We start from the raw sequence: 15,534 nt of genomic DNA, 5'->3' as shown, positions 1-15,534 counted from the left end.
AACAACAACAACAACAACAATGGCTTATGCCACTACGTGTCTTTCCATTTGTCTTACTGTGGTGGCTTGTTTGTGGCTGAGATGCCACTGGGATTTCATCTACTAGTAGAGCCACCCATGATGTGCAGGATTCAAGCTAAGAAGAAGGGTCTTTATTTATTTCTAAAATAAAAATCTGCTTAATGGCAGTGGATTTGATTTTGCTTTCAATCAGTTGCTTTGAGTTTAATTTTCTCTTCTTTACATGACCTCCTAAAATGAAAGTTTAGACAGTTGACTTGAGAATTTTACTTTTTTTGAAAATAGGCATTTAATAATAAAAGCTTTACTGGTACTGTGAAAAGAACATAGACCAATGGAACATAATCAAGAACCCAAAAGTGAGCCTATCTATCAATGGTCAGCTGATATTAGACAAGGAAGCCAAACCTATCAAATGGTTAACTGATAATCTCTTCAACAAATGGTACTAGCAAAATTCAACTTCCCTCTGCAGAAAGCTGAAACAGAATCCACATCTTACACTACACACAAAAAAACAACTCAATGTGAATCAGAGATTTGGGAGTAAAGCCCAAAATCATAACATTCATAAGAGGCAAACTGGGATCAAGCTTAGGAGCCTTAGGCTATGGTATAAAGAGATTGCCAAATACAGCCAGAAATGCACAACCTTCTTTTAAAGATTAAATCCCTGTCTGCATCAAAAACTTTTTCCAGGAGGGTGAAAAGAAAACCTACCAACTGAAAAATCACATTTGGTAATACCATCTCAGACAAGAGTCTCATAATGAAAGTTTACAGAATACTCTTGGGCCTCCACAACAAAAGGCTGATAACCCAATTACAAAATGGGCAAAAGACATGGAAAGACTTTCACAGTGGAAGATATTCAAATGGCTAACAGACAAATGAAGAAATGCTTCAAATTACTGGCTATAAGAGGATGCAAATCAAAACTACAATGAGATACCATCTTACTCCAGTAACAGTGGCAAAGTTTAACAAGCAGCAAATAATAAATGCTGGGAAGGATATGGTGAGGAAGTAACACTCATACATTTTTGGTGGGATTGTAAAATGGTACAAACACGAGGGAAGGCAGTTTGTTGCTTCCTCAAAAAAGCTGAACATAGAAATTCCTTATGACCCAGCTATTATTCCACTGCTTGAAATACATGCCAAGAAAATGAGAACTGAGGCTCAAACAGGGGATTGTACATCAGTATTCAAAGCAACATTATTCACCATCACGAGAACATAGAAACAACCCAGATGTCCAACCACAACTGAATGGATTGAGAAATTATGGTACATTCATACAATGGAGTACTTCATAGCACACAGGAGCAACAATTTTGTAAATTATTACCTAATTTTGGAGGGACTGGAAAGCATTATGTTGAGTGAACTAACTGAGTCACACAAGGACAAATATTGTACAAAACCATAATTTTAGAATGAGTATGAGGATCCAGGGGCGAGGGAGGGTAGAAGCAAAGCAATGAAGATGTGCCAAGGTGGGGTGTGGGAGGGGGAGGAAAGAGATTATCATGGGGTTGTACAATTGAATGGATCCAGGGGTCGTGAGGGAAACTGGAATAATCTGGTGTGAAAGCAATGTATTCGAATTTTGTAAATAAACTATTATTTTTTTAAAAAATAGCATAAGCTTTCTTTAAACACTGTTTTAGATGGCCCTCACATGCAATTTTTTTTTTTTCAGTACAAAACATATTCCAGTTTTTTTTGTTTATTTTGTATAGAAACTTTTCCACTAAATTGTGCCTTTATCCTATGCTACAGTTCTCATATGCATCACACTCTCGTTGCTGTTAGGTCCTGTCAAAGTGACTCTTACAGCAAATCTGTGTCTCAAACCCTACCCTATCCTGCTGTGCTTACACCCATTGTTACAGACACTGTGTCAATCTATTTTATTGAGTCTTTCTCTTCATCACCAGCCCTCTATGTTTGCAAGCATGATGTCCTTCTCCAGGGACTGGCCTCTCCTGATTACACGCATTTAAAAAATCTCAATTTTATAGCTTTTGCATTCAATTGTTACACATATCTTAAAGAATTTGAGAAGAAAAATATTCTATGTACCAGATAGTTACCATCTGTGGTTTCTCCCTTCATTCCTGAAGTTCTAATTCATGGAGACCAGGGTATGCACAGTAGAGCTGCCTAACAGGGTTTTCACAGTTGTGACTTTTTGGAAGCAGATGGTCAAGTCTATATTCTAAGATGTGTCCTCTATTGAATTGCCACCCTTTCAGTTAGTAGTCAAAAGCTTAATTGTTTGTACCACTCATTCGTTTCTTATTTTGTGAAAATAGCTAAGTCATTAATAACTGGCCAAAATTAGGATCATTTAAACATGATTTGGGATACTTAATTCTGCTTTCAAAGTTATTTGTTGCTTGTTTGAACTCTTAAGAAGATTTAAGAAGATTTCTTCTTAGATTCTTATTTATTAAAAATATCTTCTCAAAACAGCTATGAGATCTCCTCTCACTCCAGTAAGAACAGTAAACAACAAATGCTGGGCGAGGTTGCAAAGAAACTGGAACCCTTATTCACTGTTGGTGGGAGTGTAAAATGGTGCAACCACTATGGAAAGCTATATGGTGCTTTCTCAAAAAGTTGGAAATAGAAATACCATTTGACCCAGAAATTCCACTACTGGGAATTTACCCTGAAGAAACCAGAACTGCCATCCGAGCCGATATATGCACACCCATGTTTATTGTGGCTTTGTTGACAATAGCAGATAGCTATAAACAACCCAAATGCCCGTCAACAAATGAATGGATAGAGAAATTATAGTATATTCACACAATAGAATACTATGCTGCATTGAAAAACAAGGAACTCATTAATTATTATACAAAATGGGTGACCCTGGAGGACATTATGCTGAGTGAAATATCTCAGTCACAAAAAAGACAAATACTGCATAATGCCACTATTATAAAATAAGACTGACATGGGCACTTGGGAAAAAACTAAGAAAAGAGGGGATTAATAATCTACATGGCGTTGAAACAGATGAGGGAGAGAACAGTATAATAGGAATATATGATTAGGTATTACTGACATGACAAGAGTCCAGAATAAGAGCCGCATAGTAAAGTGGTCTAGGATGGGGTGTGGGGGTCTGTATAATAATGAAAGAATTTTTTCCCCAAGAAAAAAACTATCTGGGTTGTGGAAGCAGGGAGGAAAATGTGCCACAATGAGTGATTGGAAGTCTAAGTTCTTTATAAACTCTCATTAAAATATCAGTTAAAAACTATCTTCTAATATTGCCAACCTTATTACTTTAAAACAATTTGTACATAACTAGATGGAGTTTGGTGTGGGTTTTTTTTTTCTCGAAGCAAATTATGAAATTTTCAATCAAAATTTTCTTTTTGTCTTTCTTTGTCTTTGCTGGTCCTGTTGTGGGACTAGTTTTTGCATCAGTGCTCAATTCTGTATCAAAAGATGCTTTAATTTTTAATATTAAAATGTGTCCATATTTTACTTAAATTGGACAAAATAATTTATGTTATGTTGTTGTTTTTGTTATTGTTATGAACCATCAAGTTGCCTTTGACTCATAGAGACCCTGTGTACAACAGCCTGCCCTGTCCTGAGCCAGTCTCACTGACTCTGACACACCTATTCCCATTGTCCCAGTTACTGTTTCAATCCATCTCATCTAGGTCTTCCTCTACTGTACTGTCCCTCCATCCTTCTGAGCATGATGTCCTTCTCCAAGAACCAGTCCCTCCTGGCCTCGTGCCCAAAGTATGTGAGATGGAGCTTCAAAATCCTAGCCTCCAAGAAGAAACTTGATTTCGCCCTCTCCAAGACAGACCCTATTTGTTCTCTTATAACATACTAATATTTCCATTTACTGAGAGATTACGGTTACAATAGTCATCACAATAATGTGCGTTGCCTGCATAAAGAATTCCATTAAATACTTTGTTATTTCCATGCACAATAGTGCAAAGAAAAATGATTACTCAAACAACCCACTTACATTGAACAGATCAGTGATTGTTTTGTGTGTAACAGTAGATACAGTGCATACATTCAAAATGTACAAGGCAACAATACTATCCTATCACATATATTCCAATGATTCAAGTAATATGTTTTTCTAGAGAAATAGTAGTTTTATTTAACTGAAAATATTTGATACTCCTCAGTTTTAACATTAAAAGACTGAAAATTTAAAATTCAGTTCATTAATACTAGTCACGTTCTAAGTGTTCAAGAACTTAGAACTTGTCTCAAGTCAACTCAACTCACTGCTATTAATTAGTCATTGACTCATAGTCAACTATCTATTGGGTTTTCAGAGGCAGTAAATTGTGTGGGAGAAGATATCCCATCTTTCCTCTTGAGGGCCACTGGAGGATTCAGACTTCCAGAGAAGTTCTCCCTTTGGGTTAACAGTGCAACGTCCTACTGACTGTTATGTTACCATAGTGAACAATGTGGCTGTAATATGCCTCATTCAAACTTCAAAGGACACTCATAATCTTGTGAATGTTTTCATTTATACTTAGTAATTCACAAAAATGTTTTTGTCTTTTTTATCACAGGGTCTATGCTTTGAAAGAAAAACATCTCCACTTCAAGCATCTGATCAGTAGTAAAGCCCTGGAGAAGAATAATTGTCATAATTAGCATAGAAAGCTAGTTATCAAAATTGAATAAATCAATATTCTCAAATCTGCATCTCCCCTAAAATCAAGTCTCATGTACTAAAAGTTACACTTAACTTCATAAATTAATTTTAGGTATCATCAAAGGGATCATAAAAAGAATCATACTGTAGATACTCACATGTGTAAAATCTTGTGGCAACACCCAATAATAAAATTAGCATTAATTTGGCAATTAAACTAAACACAGCATTTAAATAATTTTTTTAAAAACAACCCATGGACTTCTGAGAATACACTTGGAAAAAAATTAAGAAGTTATAGTGTTACAAAGAAATAACTTCAAATACCAAAAATATGGAACAATAACGTCCATGCAATAATGGTTCTATTCTATTTAGAGTGCCATGTCATATAGAGAAAGAAGCTTTAGCATGAGACAGAACCAGTGGAAAAAACTGAAAACAGTTGCTAACAAGATGATTCTGATTCCTGGTAACTCCAAGTATTCATTTCAGATTTGAACTGTGTGTCTCACAGGGTTTTCAATAACTGTCAAGGAGGTAACTGATCTTTCTTCTACAGCATGGCTGAGTGGATTTGATACACAAACCTTTAAGTAAATAGTGATGGGCAAACTTTTTCACCACCCAGGGACCTGAGTTAGCACATAAAACAAGCCAACAAAAATCAACAATACCTGTCACTGGTCAGTTGATTCTGACACACAATGGTTTTGTAGAAAAGAACAGAACTGACCCAGAGTTTCCAAAGCAATCCTGATAGAAGTAGACTGCTATATCTCTCACTTGTGGGACAGCTGATGAGTTCAACCTATCAACCTCTGACCAGCAATTGAGTGCTTAATCACTACAGCCCAAAGGCTCCTTTGAGCTAGCACATGTTGTTGTTTTTGTTGTAATGTGCCATCAAGTCGCCTGCGACTCATAGTGACCCTATGTACAATAGCCCTAAACCCTGCTCTGTCCTGTGCCAATCACACTGTCTTCAACACAACCACTCCGATTACCCCAGTCACTGAATCAATCCACCTCATAGAGGGTTTACCCTCCTGCACTATCCCTCCACCCTCCTAAGCATAATTTCCTTCTCCAAGGACTGGTCCAAAATATGTCACATACACAAAGAAAACTCATTGCTATTGAGTCAATTACAATAGACCAGGAATCAATTTTCAAATCCAAGGTAGCTCTAGCTCAAAGTCCCTAGTTTGATTACTAATCCATACTTAACGCTGATCAGTTGTCTCTCTCTTTCCTGGGGATCTTTTCACAGAAAATCTGAACTAACTGTAGCTGCTATTGTTATGTACAGTCAAGTCAGAACCAACCCATAGCTGACCCACAAGCAGGTTTTCAGAGGCAGTTAATCGCAGGGAGGACATTGCCCATCCTTCTCCCACAGAGCAGTTGGTAGATTCGAACTGCGCACCTTTGGAATTGCAGTGCAGTTTTTTGCCATTAGGCCACCAGAACTCCTTAACTGTGGCTGCCAGGCTTGGTTTTATTCATTGATCTCTGGGACTAGGCAGTTTGTTTAAATCAGCTCCAAACTCCTCCTGGTCACTCTCTTTCTTATTTCACGTACTCTAGCATGCATTAATTTATAGGTCAGAATATTGAAAAATGTCCCAGTCATACTTGTCTGATGGGTGAGATTCCACAAAGTATCCAGCAAAAGGACAGTAAATGCGGGGTTGCAAGTCCTTCACCAGACGAGCCTTGTAGTTGAGGAGCTTCTTCCTTTCTGTTTTAATGAACTGGGCTTTCCATTCCTCTGAAATGACAGGATTTGGGTTAGAGTCTCTTCTGTTCAAAAATAATAGGGGAAAAAAAACACTCTATTAGATTGGAACTCTTGCAGGACGTAAAATTGCTAGATGGATACAGCAAACCTACAGCAATGCTCCCTGCATCATCAGTAAATCATTGAGTAAATACTGACTCATAACTGACCCTACAGTAGGTTTTCAGAGGCAACAAATCACATAAGAGAAGACTGCCCATGATCATTCTGTAGGGTAGCTGGTGGATTCAAACTGCCCACTTTTGGATTGGCAGTGCAATTCCTTACCCACTAGGTCTATGACTCAATGCTGATCACTCAGAGATACAAATGACTCTATGGTAAAATAGGGGAGATAGCATTTTGCTGATGGAAGTAATTGAAAAAAGAACTAATAGTTTAGTTGAAAAATAACTAACAGTGCCCAAATTGGTTCTAGGAAAATGTTATTAGACCAGCCAAAGGTTTTGTGACCCTTCCTTCATTATGGGATTATGGCAGTTCAGGAACCTAACTGGATAAATAGGGCAGCACACATGATTGTAACTGTGTATGTTATAAGAACACTATAGTTGTCAAAATTATTTACAATTTACTAACAAAGAAATTACTTTATCAACTTAATGAATTGTATACACAAAATATATGACTGAAAATATCTAGTGTTTAATAGGATAGGATCAGACTTGGGATCAAAATTCATTTCCACTGGTTGTACCAAAACCCCCACTGCTGCTGAGTCAATTTCAACTCATAAAGGGAGCTCTGGTCACCCAGCGGCAAGAAGCTGTGCTGTAATCCTGAAGGTTTGAATTCACCAGATGTTCTGCTAAAGAAGGAGGGGCAATCTCCAGTTAGATTCTGATTTGATGGTACACAACAATAAATAAATTTAAAAAAAATTCAACTCATAATTGTTTCTGAGGCTGTAGATCTTAACAGGAGAAGCAACTGGTAGATCTGAAAATCCAACCTCTCAGTTACAAGACCGACATATTGCATACCATGCCACCAGGACACCTTACTGATTGTACATCCATGGTCAAATTACTTACATTCTTACTTATATTTCTTTGATGCCTACCTCACAAGTATTTTTCTGATAATTTGTTCACTCTTTCATGTAACTGATATTTACTGAAGACCTACTCTGCCATGTGTGTAGGCCTGGAGAGGATAGTGATGAACATGACAAAGCAGGTCCTTGTTTTCATGGAGCATTCCAAAGAAGATCATTAATGCCATTTTCAAAGAGTGCTGTGAATAAAACAGGGCCAGGGGACTGAAAGGGGCTGGGTGAGGTGGGATAGGGGTAGCAAAACACCATTGAATAGGATGGTCAGTGATAGATGGCATTTGAGTTTAAACGATAGATAAAGAGAGAACATGCCAGATGGCAAGAAAAGCAAAAAACACAGGTGGGCAGAAATTATTTTGAGTGTGGGTCTGAGGGGAAAATAAAGCAGGTCAGGTGGATTGATCTATAACAAGAAAAGGTGAGACAGGTAGTAAAGGAAATTGAGGAAGTAGGCAGAACTCAGATAAGGGCAGAGTGTTGAAGAGCTATTATTGCTATTGCTGAGAAAATCTTATATAGCATAGGTAAAAAAGAAGTTGTCCAAACTCCATAGCTTAGATATAACAACTGTTAATGTTTTGGTATATTTCTGATCTTTTTTAAATGCATGTGATTGTAGGAGCACTGGTGGCCTAGATGTGAGAAGCTGCACTCCAAACCAAACAGAACACAGTTCAAATTCACCAAGTGCTCCATGGGAGTGGGCAGTCTCTTCTTGCGTGATTAACTGCCTCCAAAAACCTGCCAGAGGGTCAGCTATGAGTCAGTTCCGACACAACAAAAACAAAAACATGCATGCAATTATGTCCGTACACATATAAGCACAAAAATTGCTGATTGTACAACTCAGACTCAAACTCATTGATTCTGAAGCAACTCATAGCTAACCATCCAGTGGATTTTCAGGAGGCTGTAAATCATATAGAAGGAGATTGCCTATCTTTCTCCCTTGGGTACAAAGGTGGATTTGAACCCCTAGAAATGTGCCACCTTTAAGGTAGCAGTGCAACTCCCTACTGACTATGCCACCAAAACTCCCTTGCAATTATTAGGGTAATGGAAATACTGTTCCCTACACTTACTTCCAATCACTTGCTATGCTTCTGAGAGCTAAACAATAAATCAGGATGACAGAAGAAGAACTGATGATATCTTTGAATTGAGGTGTTGGAGAAGATTACTAAATATCCTACAGACTGCCAAAAGAACAAATAGATATATCTTGGGCAAAGTGCAGCCAGAGTGTTCCTTGTTGGTAAGGATGGCAAAACTCCATCTTTCTTACTAATTTTGGACATGTTGCTAAGAGAGCTTGTTCTATGGGAAAGGATATTATGCTTGGAAAGATGGAGGGCCAGCAAAAGAGAGGAATCCATTAAAGTGGATTGACACAGTAACTGTAGCGATGGACTTAAATGTACCAGAGATTATGAGGATGGGACAAAATAGGACAGGATTCATATCTACTGCTAATAGTTGCTATGAGTCATATTTGACTTGACGGCACCTAAAAACAACAAACTGATCTGTGTCTTTCATGGTGCCACTGAGTGAGTTCAAACTGCCAACCTATTAGTCATTAAATTGAATGCAAATCATCCATGCCAACCTGAGGTCTTGAAAATTGACTTGAGAATCCCAGATTATAACCTAAAACCTAACTCTCTGGTGCATAGCAGGTGACTGAGAAGACCAAAACCCAAATCAAGCACACCTTAGTCTTAAAAATGATATCATTGCTCCTCAGCATTTTTGAGACATCTCTTATATACAAAGGGGTTTCAAAATAACACAAAACAGTTTTCACAAAAATATTGAAAGCTTCTTAAAGAAGGGTCTATGGCTTTTGTCTTTGTATTCTTTCATACAATATTTAGCAAAGTGCAGCACACAAAGTACTGGAGGAGGCTTCTAGCAGCTTAGTGCTCAGGAGTTGCACTGCCAACACAAAACAGGCAATTTGAATCTGACAGCGGATAGGCAATCTTCTTTCATGTCATTTTCGTCTCTAAAAACCTGCTGGAGAGTCATCTATGAGTCAGTTCAATTCATCAGCACATAATAACAATACATAATAAGTTGTTGTAGAGTCAATTCTAACTCATGGTAATCCCATTTGGTCAGAGTAAACTTTATTCCATTGGATTTTCAGTGGCTGAGTTTTTAGAAAAAGATCACCAGAACTTTTTTATGAGGCACCACTGTGGGAACTTTAACCTCCAACCTATCTCTTCATAGTTGAGGGTCTTACCCATTTGTACCACCCAGAAACTCTTTACTTAGTATTATTGATTGCCATGGAGTCAACCCCAACTCATAATGACTCTATAAAATAAAGCAGAATTTCTGAGGGTGTAACTTTTATGTAAAGAAGCTCTGATAGCAGAGAGCTATTAAGTCAGTAAGCTAAAGCTATTAAATCCATTTTCTTCCACCATCTGTTATGTGAGAGAAAACTGGGCAGTCTCTTTCTATAAAGATTTACAGTCTCAGAAACCCAACACAGAGTTACTATGATGAATCAGAATAGATGTGATGTCAGCAGGTAATCCTTATGAAAGCAGACTCCCTAGAATAGTAATGGGTTCAAACCACAAATCTTTTGGTTTGCAGTTGGTCATTTAATCATTGAACCACCAGGGCTCCTTTATTTTTTTTTTAAGTTACTTTAATATAAAATAGTACCAGAAAACTTTCCACCACTGAAAGTCATTGGAAAGCCAGAAGCTCCTCCAGCAAAATCACTCATCATGAGGTCAACTTTCATAGGCAACCTCCCTCCATTGGGTCTGGTGCAGTCCACTGTATTGAGTATTTTATGACCTATGGAGAGACAAAATGGTATTAACATTTATGGTGAAGTTCCAAATACTGTGATTTGAATTCCTACACTGATACAGATTATAAGGAAGAATAGACAGACAATCACCTCCCATGAGATTAACTGCCTAGAAAATCCGCTGGAGGGTTGGCTACAGGTGGGTTCCAACTTGATGGTCAGCACACAACAACAACAACTGCTGGCCTAGGAGTTGTGCTGCCAATTCAAAAGCAGGTTGTTCTAATTTTCCAGATACTTAGAGGGAGAAATATGGGCAACGTTGTGCTATTTAAAGCTTTTTTAAAAAACACCTGGAAGGTCAGCCAACTTGATAAGTTGAAACGCAATGACCATGAATTGAGTGGTTGACACAGACCAAAAACTATATAATCTGATTTCTTTAATTATGGGAGAATAGTTCAAATCCAAAAGAAAAATACTTAAGTATCAAAAAGTAAAGTCTTAGACAATATACCTAGAATTTTCTAGTTAATTGGTTCATCCTTTTGACTAAGTGGGTTCTAAGTGTCTCATGGGGACAGTTTGGTTCCTTCTGCTCCAAGACTACAGACAGACTGAATTCCTAACCTCAGTGAACTGTTTCCAAACATTGAGCCTGAAAGATCTAGGAGACAGAGTTAGCAGATCAATAAAAATTCTTCCACTGTTTGCAAGGATTATATTCAACTAATGGTTGGGCCAGAAAGGCATCTTCTCACATGAAGGGCAGACATGTATACAATACCATTATCATGTATTGGATATGTATTATTTGATATAGTTGTAGGCTGAAATAAATTATGTTAGGCACAATATGAGCTCTTGTCTTCTGAGAAAAGTTTTGTATATGTAACTACATAATATTGTAATTTGTTTTCTGCGTATATTATAGAAATGATAGCCCAATATGTCTTGATTTGAATATAATGTACTTTGTTCTATGCAAATAAAAAGAAAAAGATTGCCATAGGCAATCTCCTCCTGTTCAATTAACTGCCTCTGAAAACCTGCCAGAGGTTCAGCTATGGGTCTTTCCGACATTACAGTACACATCAATAACAAACAACAACAGCATAAAACTGTGTGCTTTGTTATCTTTTCCACAAGGAGAGTTGTTTATTGCTGAGGAGGATAAGAAAATACCTTTGTACTCCACAATAATGCAAGTATCCATCTCTGGATGAACACCATCCATCAAGATCATGAATCGGAGATTTTTGTCTACCTGAAATTTAACAATAAAACCAGCAACTGTGTATGAAAGTTTGCATTTTAAAAAGTTTTACTGGAGTTAAAGTTTACAAGTCATATTGCATTTTTATTCAATCATTCCTAGATATTTTGTTTTACATTACTTACAATTAAGTAATTATAATGTCCAGTGATAAGGAGTTACACTGACAATCCAAAGGCCTTTAGTTCAAATCCATCAGTGTCTCCATAAGAGAAAGATGGGCACTCTTATCTCATGCAATTTATAGCCTTTGAAAATCCACTGGAGGGTCAGCTATAAGTCAGTTCCAACCTGATACTATATAACAACAACAATCAAAACCATATTGTATGTTGCCTTTATCTTCACCCATAGTTTGGCTTTTAATTCAAGATATGATAAGTATTCATGGGGACCAACTTTCAACTAAACAGTAGAAAGCCTACAAAGTAAACCAGGGAAAAGCATACACCTCAGAACAATCAACCAAACTAGATCTAAAGTGCAGCATTTGCTACAAAACAAAGTTCACATGGCAAGAAGGGGCAGAAGAGAAGGCAAATGAGAGTGGAAAGCAGGAAAAAAAGTGAAGAGTGTTATTACATTGTGGGGATTGCAAATATTGTCACAAAACAAAATGTGTATCAACTGTTGAATGGAAAATTCAATAGTTCATAAACTGTCACCAAAACGAAAATTTAAAAAAAAAAAACAGCTCCACAACCTGGTAAGTCTTCTGCAAAAACTGTTAAATTGTTAAATTTGAAAAAATACCCTTTATTCAGAATGTTTTGTTCCTGGATCTACAGTTATTTCATTGCAGACTGAAAAGAAAAACAGCTTTAACAAATCTTGCCCAACATTTGGATCTCAAATAAAGTTTGCATTTACACTTTATCAAGTAAAGACAAAATTGGCCTGTGTTCCTTTAGAGTGATGACCTCACCTAAAATTCACCCTGAACAGCAAAACTGAAAAATATGAAAAGAAAGCAGATAACTGACCTGCTGCCATATTCCAAATGGCACAACTTTGATATTGGTCAACTGGACACCACTCTGATTCAGATTCCAAAATACAGGTCTTTCAGTGTTTCCAACATAAATGGGAATATCTGGTCTTCTCTTTGCCAGCTTCTTCAGGGTGGGATAACTAGGAGCAGACAAGTGGAAATATTAAAAGGCTAAAAAAGTCATCTTGTACAAAAGGTTTTTGCTCCTTATACCAGAAGCAAGGAACTGAAAAAAAAAGACTCTTGCAAAAATCCAAAAGATTCTTTGCTCAAGATTGGTTATAATGGTGAAAGGAGTTTTCCAGGAGACAAATTTTTATCATCAATAAATATCACATGCCATAGTGTATATATCCACCAAGTGTCCAAGTTCTTTATTCTACATTGATGCTGCTTTGAGTAGAGGTCTTTTTAACAGAAAGCACAAAATGAAAATGTCATGCTGAAGATATTAAAGATAAGGGAAGATCACCATGACCTTCATTTCTTCTTATTCCTCAAGCAGCACTTCCCAGTAAGAAATGGGACTGGGACATAGCACTATAAGAGAACTTGTGGGTAGGAGTTTTCCACACTTCAAAAATTGGTTGTCAAAGAATGATCAGAGGTTACTAGAAGAAAAATATATTGAATGCTTTAATAGCACTCTGGTTGAGTGTACAAGCTTCTGAGTAGTTTTGAATATTATACATTAATTCAATTTTCATTTATCAAGCATGTATTTAAAAAGTACATACAACTGTGGTTTGTGATTGTTTTTGTTGCATGCTGTAAAGTCAGAACTGACTCAGAGCTGACCCTCCAGTGGGTTTTCAGAGGCTGTAAATCTCACAAAAGATTACTCATCTTTCTCCCATAGAGCCAGTGGTAGATTCCAACCCCCAGAGAGACACCATCTTGGAGCTAGTAATGCAACTCCCTCCAGAACTTTCTACTGCCATGATATCAATTTCAATTCATCAGGTTTCAAAGGCTATAAATATTCATGAAAGCAGACTTTCTCATCCTTTTCCCATTAAGAAATTGGTGAATTTCAACTGTATGATCTGTCAGTCAGCAAACCAACATGCAATTCATTATGCCACCAGGGTTTCTTAAGCTAAAAAATATTGCCTCTCTGACTACTTCTATTGCAAAAACATGAATCCAAAGCTTTCACAATCCTAAAACTGTCCAAATTTAGTTGCAGGAACAAGTATCTCACAAAGATCTCAAGCAGTAGACAAGCAATTCTTAATCATAAGATTACCAATAAAGAGGTGTGTTATAGGTTATTTGTCACAAAACAGGTAATTATTTTTTTAATTTTAATTGAGATTTTAATGGAAGTTTATAGAGAACTTGGATTTCCATTCATTCATTGTCGCACATTTTCCTCCCTGTCCACCTCTCCCCCACAGTTCACTTTTCTCTTTAAAAAAAAAATCTTTCATTGTTATTCAATCCCTCACTCAGTCCACTTTACTATGCAGCTCTTATTCTAGACTTTTGTCTTGCAAGTAATTCCTAATCATATATTCCTTTTAAATAGTTCTTTCCCTCATCTGTTTCAATGCAGTGCACATTATTTATCCCCCTTTTTTAGTTTCCTCTCAACCCCCATGTCAGTCCTGTTTTGTAACAGTAGCATTATGCATTATTTGTCCTCCAGGTTCACCCATTTCGTATAATGTTTCATGAGTTCCTTGTTTTTCAGTACTGCATAGTATTCCATTGTGTGAATATACCACAGCTTCTCTATCCACTCGTTTGTTGATGGGCACTTGGTTGTTTCCATATCTTCTCTATTTTGAACAAAACAGCAATAAACATGGGTGTGCATTAAAACAGGTAATTATTTCTTTGTAAATTATATTTTTATAAAAAACAATTCAGAGTATATTCATACCTGAGAAATTCCATATACTTTGGAATAGAAAATCTAGAAGTCAGTTAGTTGGGAAACAACATATTCCTAAATGAATTAGTTATTTCTACCAAAGGATTCCCTACATATGCTTGTTACATAGACTCACAGGGGAGATGGGGTGTCAGGCCTAGACCAAGGTCAAAGGAGGAGAAGGAAAGATTAAAAGAATATCAACAAGTCAACAAAGGGAGTAAATAGACTCACTGACCTGGCTAAACCACAATAGAATATACTTCCTTCCCTTCCCTAAAACCCCTTACTATAAAAACCTGCACACCCCCAAAACAAAACAAAACAAAACTCCACCTTGAAAGCATGGTTTTTCACCTGGTCTATCTCTCCAGACCAAGGAATTGCACCTGAGAGCTCCCTTAAATAAAGCTTCTTTAGCTTTCTTTTTCTCTCTGATCCCTTGTTGAGTCCTTGGCCTTACACTCAGTGCAAAGACCTAACATCCTGTTGCCAAAACCCAGGAGAAGAGTCAAGGCGTGTTGTGCCCCCTCTCCCTGCTGCTCCCTTTTGGGATGAATGTGACACCCCTCACTCTCTGTCTTGAACTTATCAGTTTGCACAGTGTCAAGATGTTGAATGGTAACATAATGGAAACAGCCTCATTTCAGAGGCTCCACAGTTTATGCTACTCTTAAGTCACAGATTTTGATTGATTGGATCCCCACCCGTGGTTCCGTGGTGTTGTGATATGGCTTAGTGATGATTTGGGGAATCCTCTAGGGACTCCAACTGAGCCTGGGCTTGATACGGCCACACCTATTGCTAAGACACATTTTTACCCTGCAGGGGGCATGGCCAGAGAGATGCCTGCATGGACTGAGGGGACAGAGCCTCTGGTGTCTATTTCCAACCATTTTGTGTTTATGTCTGGTCGTCAGTAACATCCACTTTCCCTGAACTCCTCATTCTTCCTGTTCACTGCTACCTTTATTCTGGAAGAGTCCTTGCTGGGAGTTATCTGGTGCCTCCTCCCATCAAGAACTTTATTATTATTATTATTTGATTTTTTTTTGTGA

General features: G+C 37.4%; 1 protein-coding gene across 1 annotated transcript in view; it reads right to left on the bottom strand.

The window, feature by feature from the left end:
• Positions 1 to 15,534, bottom strand: part of LOC102849896 (cytidine monophosphate-N-acetylneuraminic acid hydroxylase-like) — a 116,465-nt gene that overhangs the window by 49,122 nt on the left and 51,809 nt on the right. Inside the window, exons 5-8 of the mRNA XM_006888682.1 lie at positions 12,590 to 12,737; positions 11,516 to 11,597; positions 10,237 to 10,374; positions 6,329 to 6,464 (exon numbers count right to left, since the gene is read on the bottom strand). Of these exons, the coding sequence (XP_006888744.1) occupies positions 6,329 to 6,464; positions 10,237 to 10,374; positions 11,516 to 11,597; positions 12,590 to 12,737 (504 nt within the window). The remainder of the gene's footprint in view (positions 1 to 6,328; positions 6,465 to 10,236; positions 10,375 to 11,515; positions 11,598 to 12,589; positions 12,738 to 15,534) is intronic.

Source organism: Elephantulus edwardii, unplaced genomic scaffold (genome assembly GCF_000299155.1).
Source record: "Elephantulus edwardii isolate Elephantulus edwardi_28Jun2011 unplaced genomic scaffold, EleEdw1.0 scaffold00070, whole genome shotgun sequence".
NCBI classification, from domain to species: Eukaryota; Metazoa; Chordata; class Mammalia; order Macroscelidea; family Macroscelididae; genus Elephantulus; species Elephantulus edwardii.
This window is presented reverse-complemented; position numbering and strand designations above follow the sequence as displayed.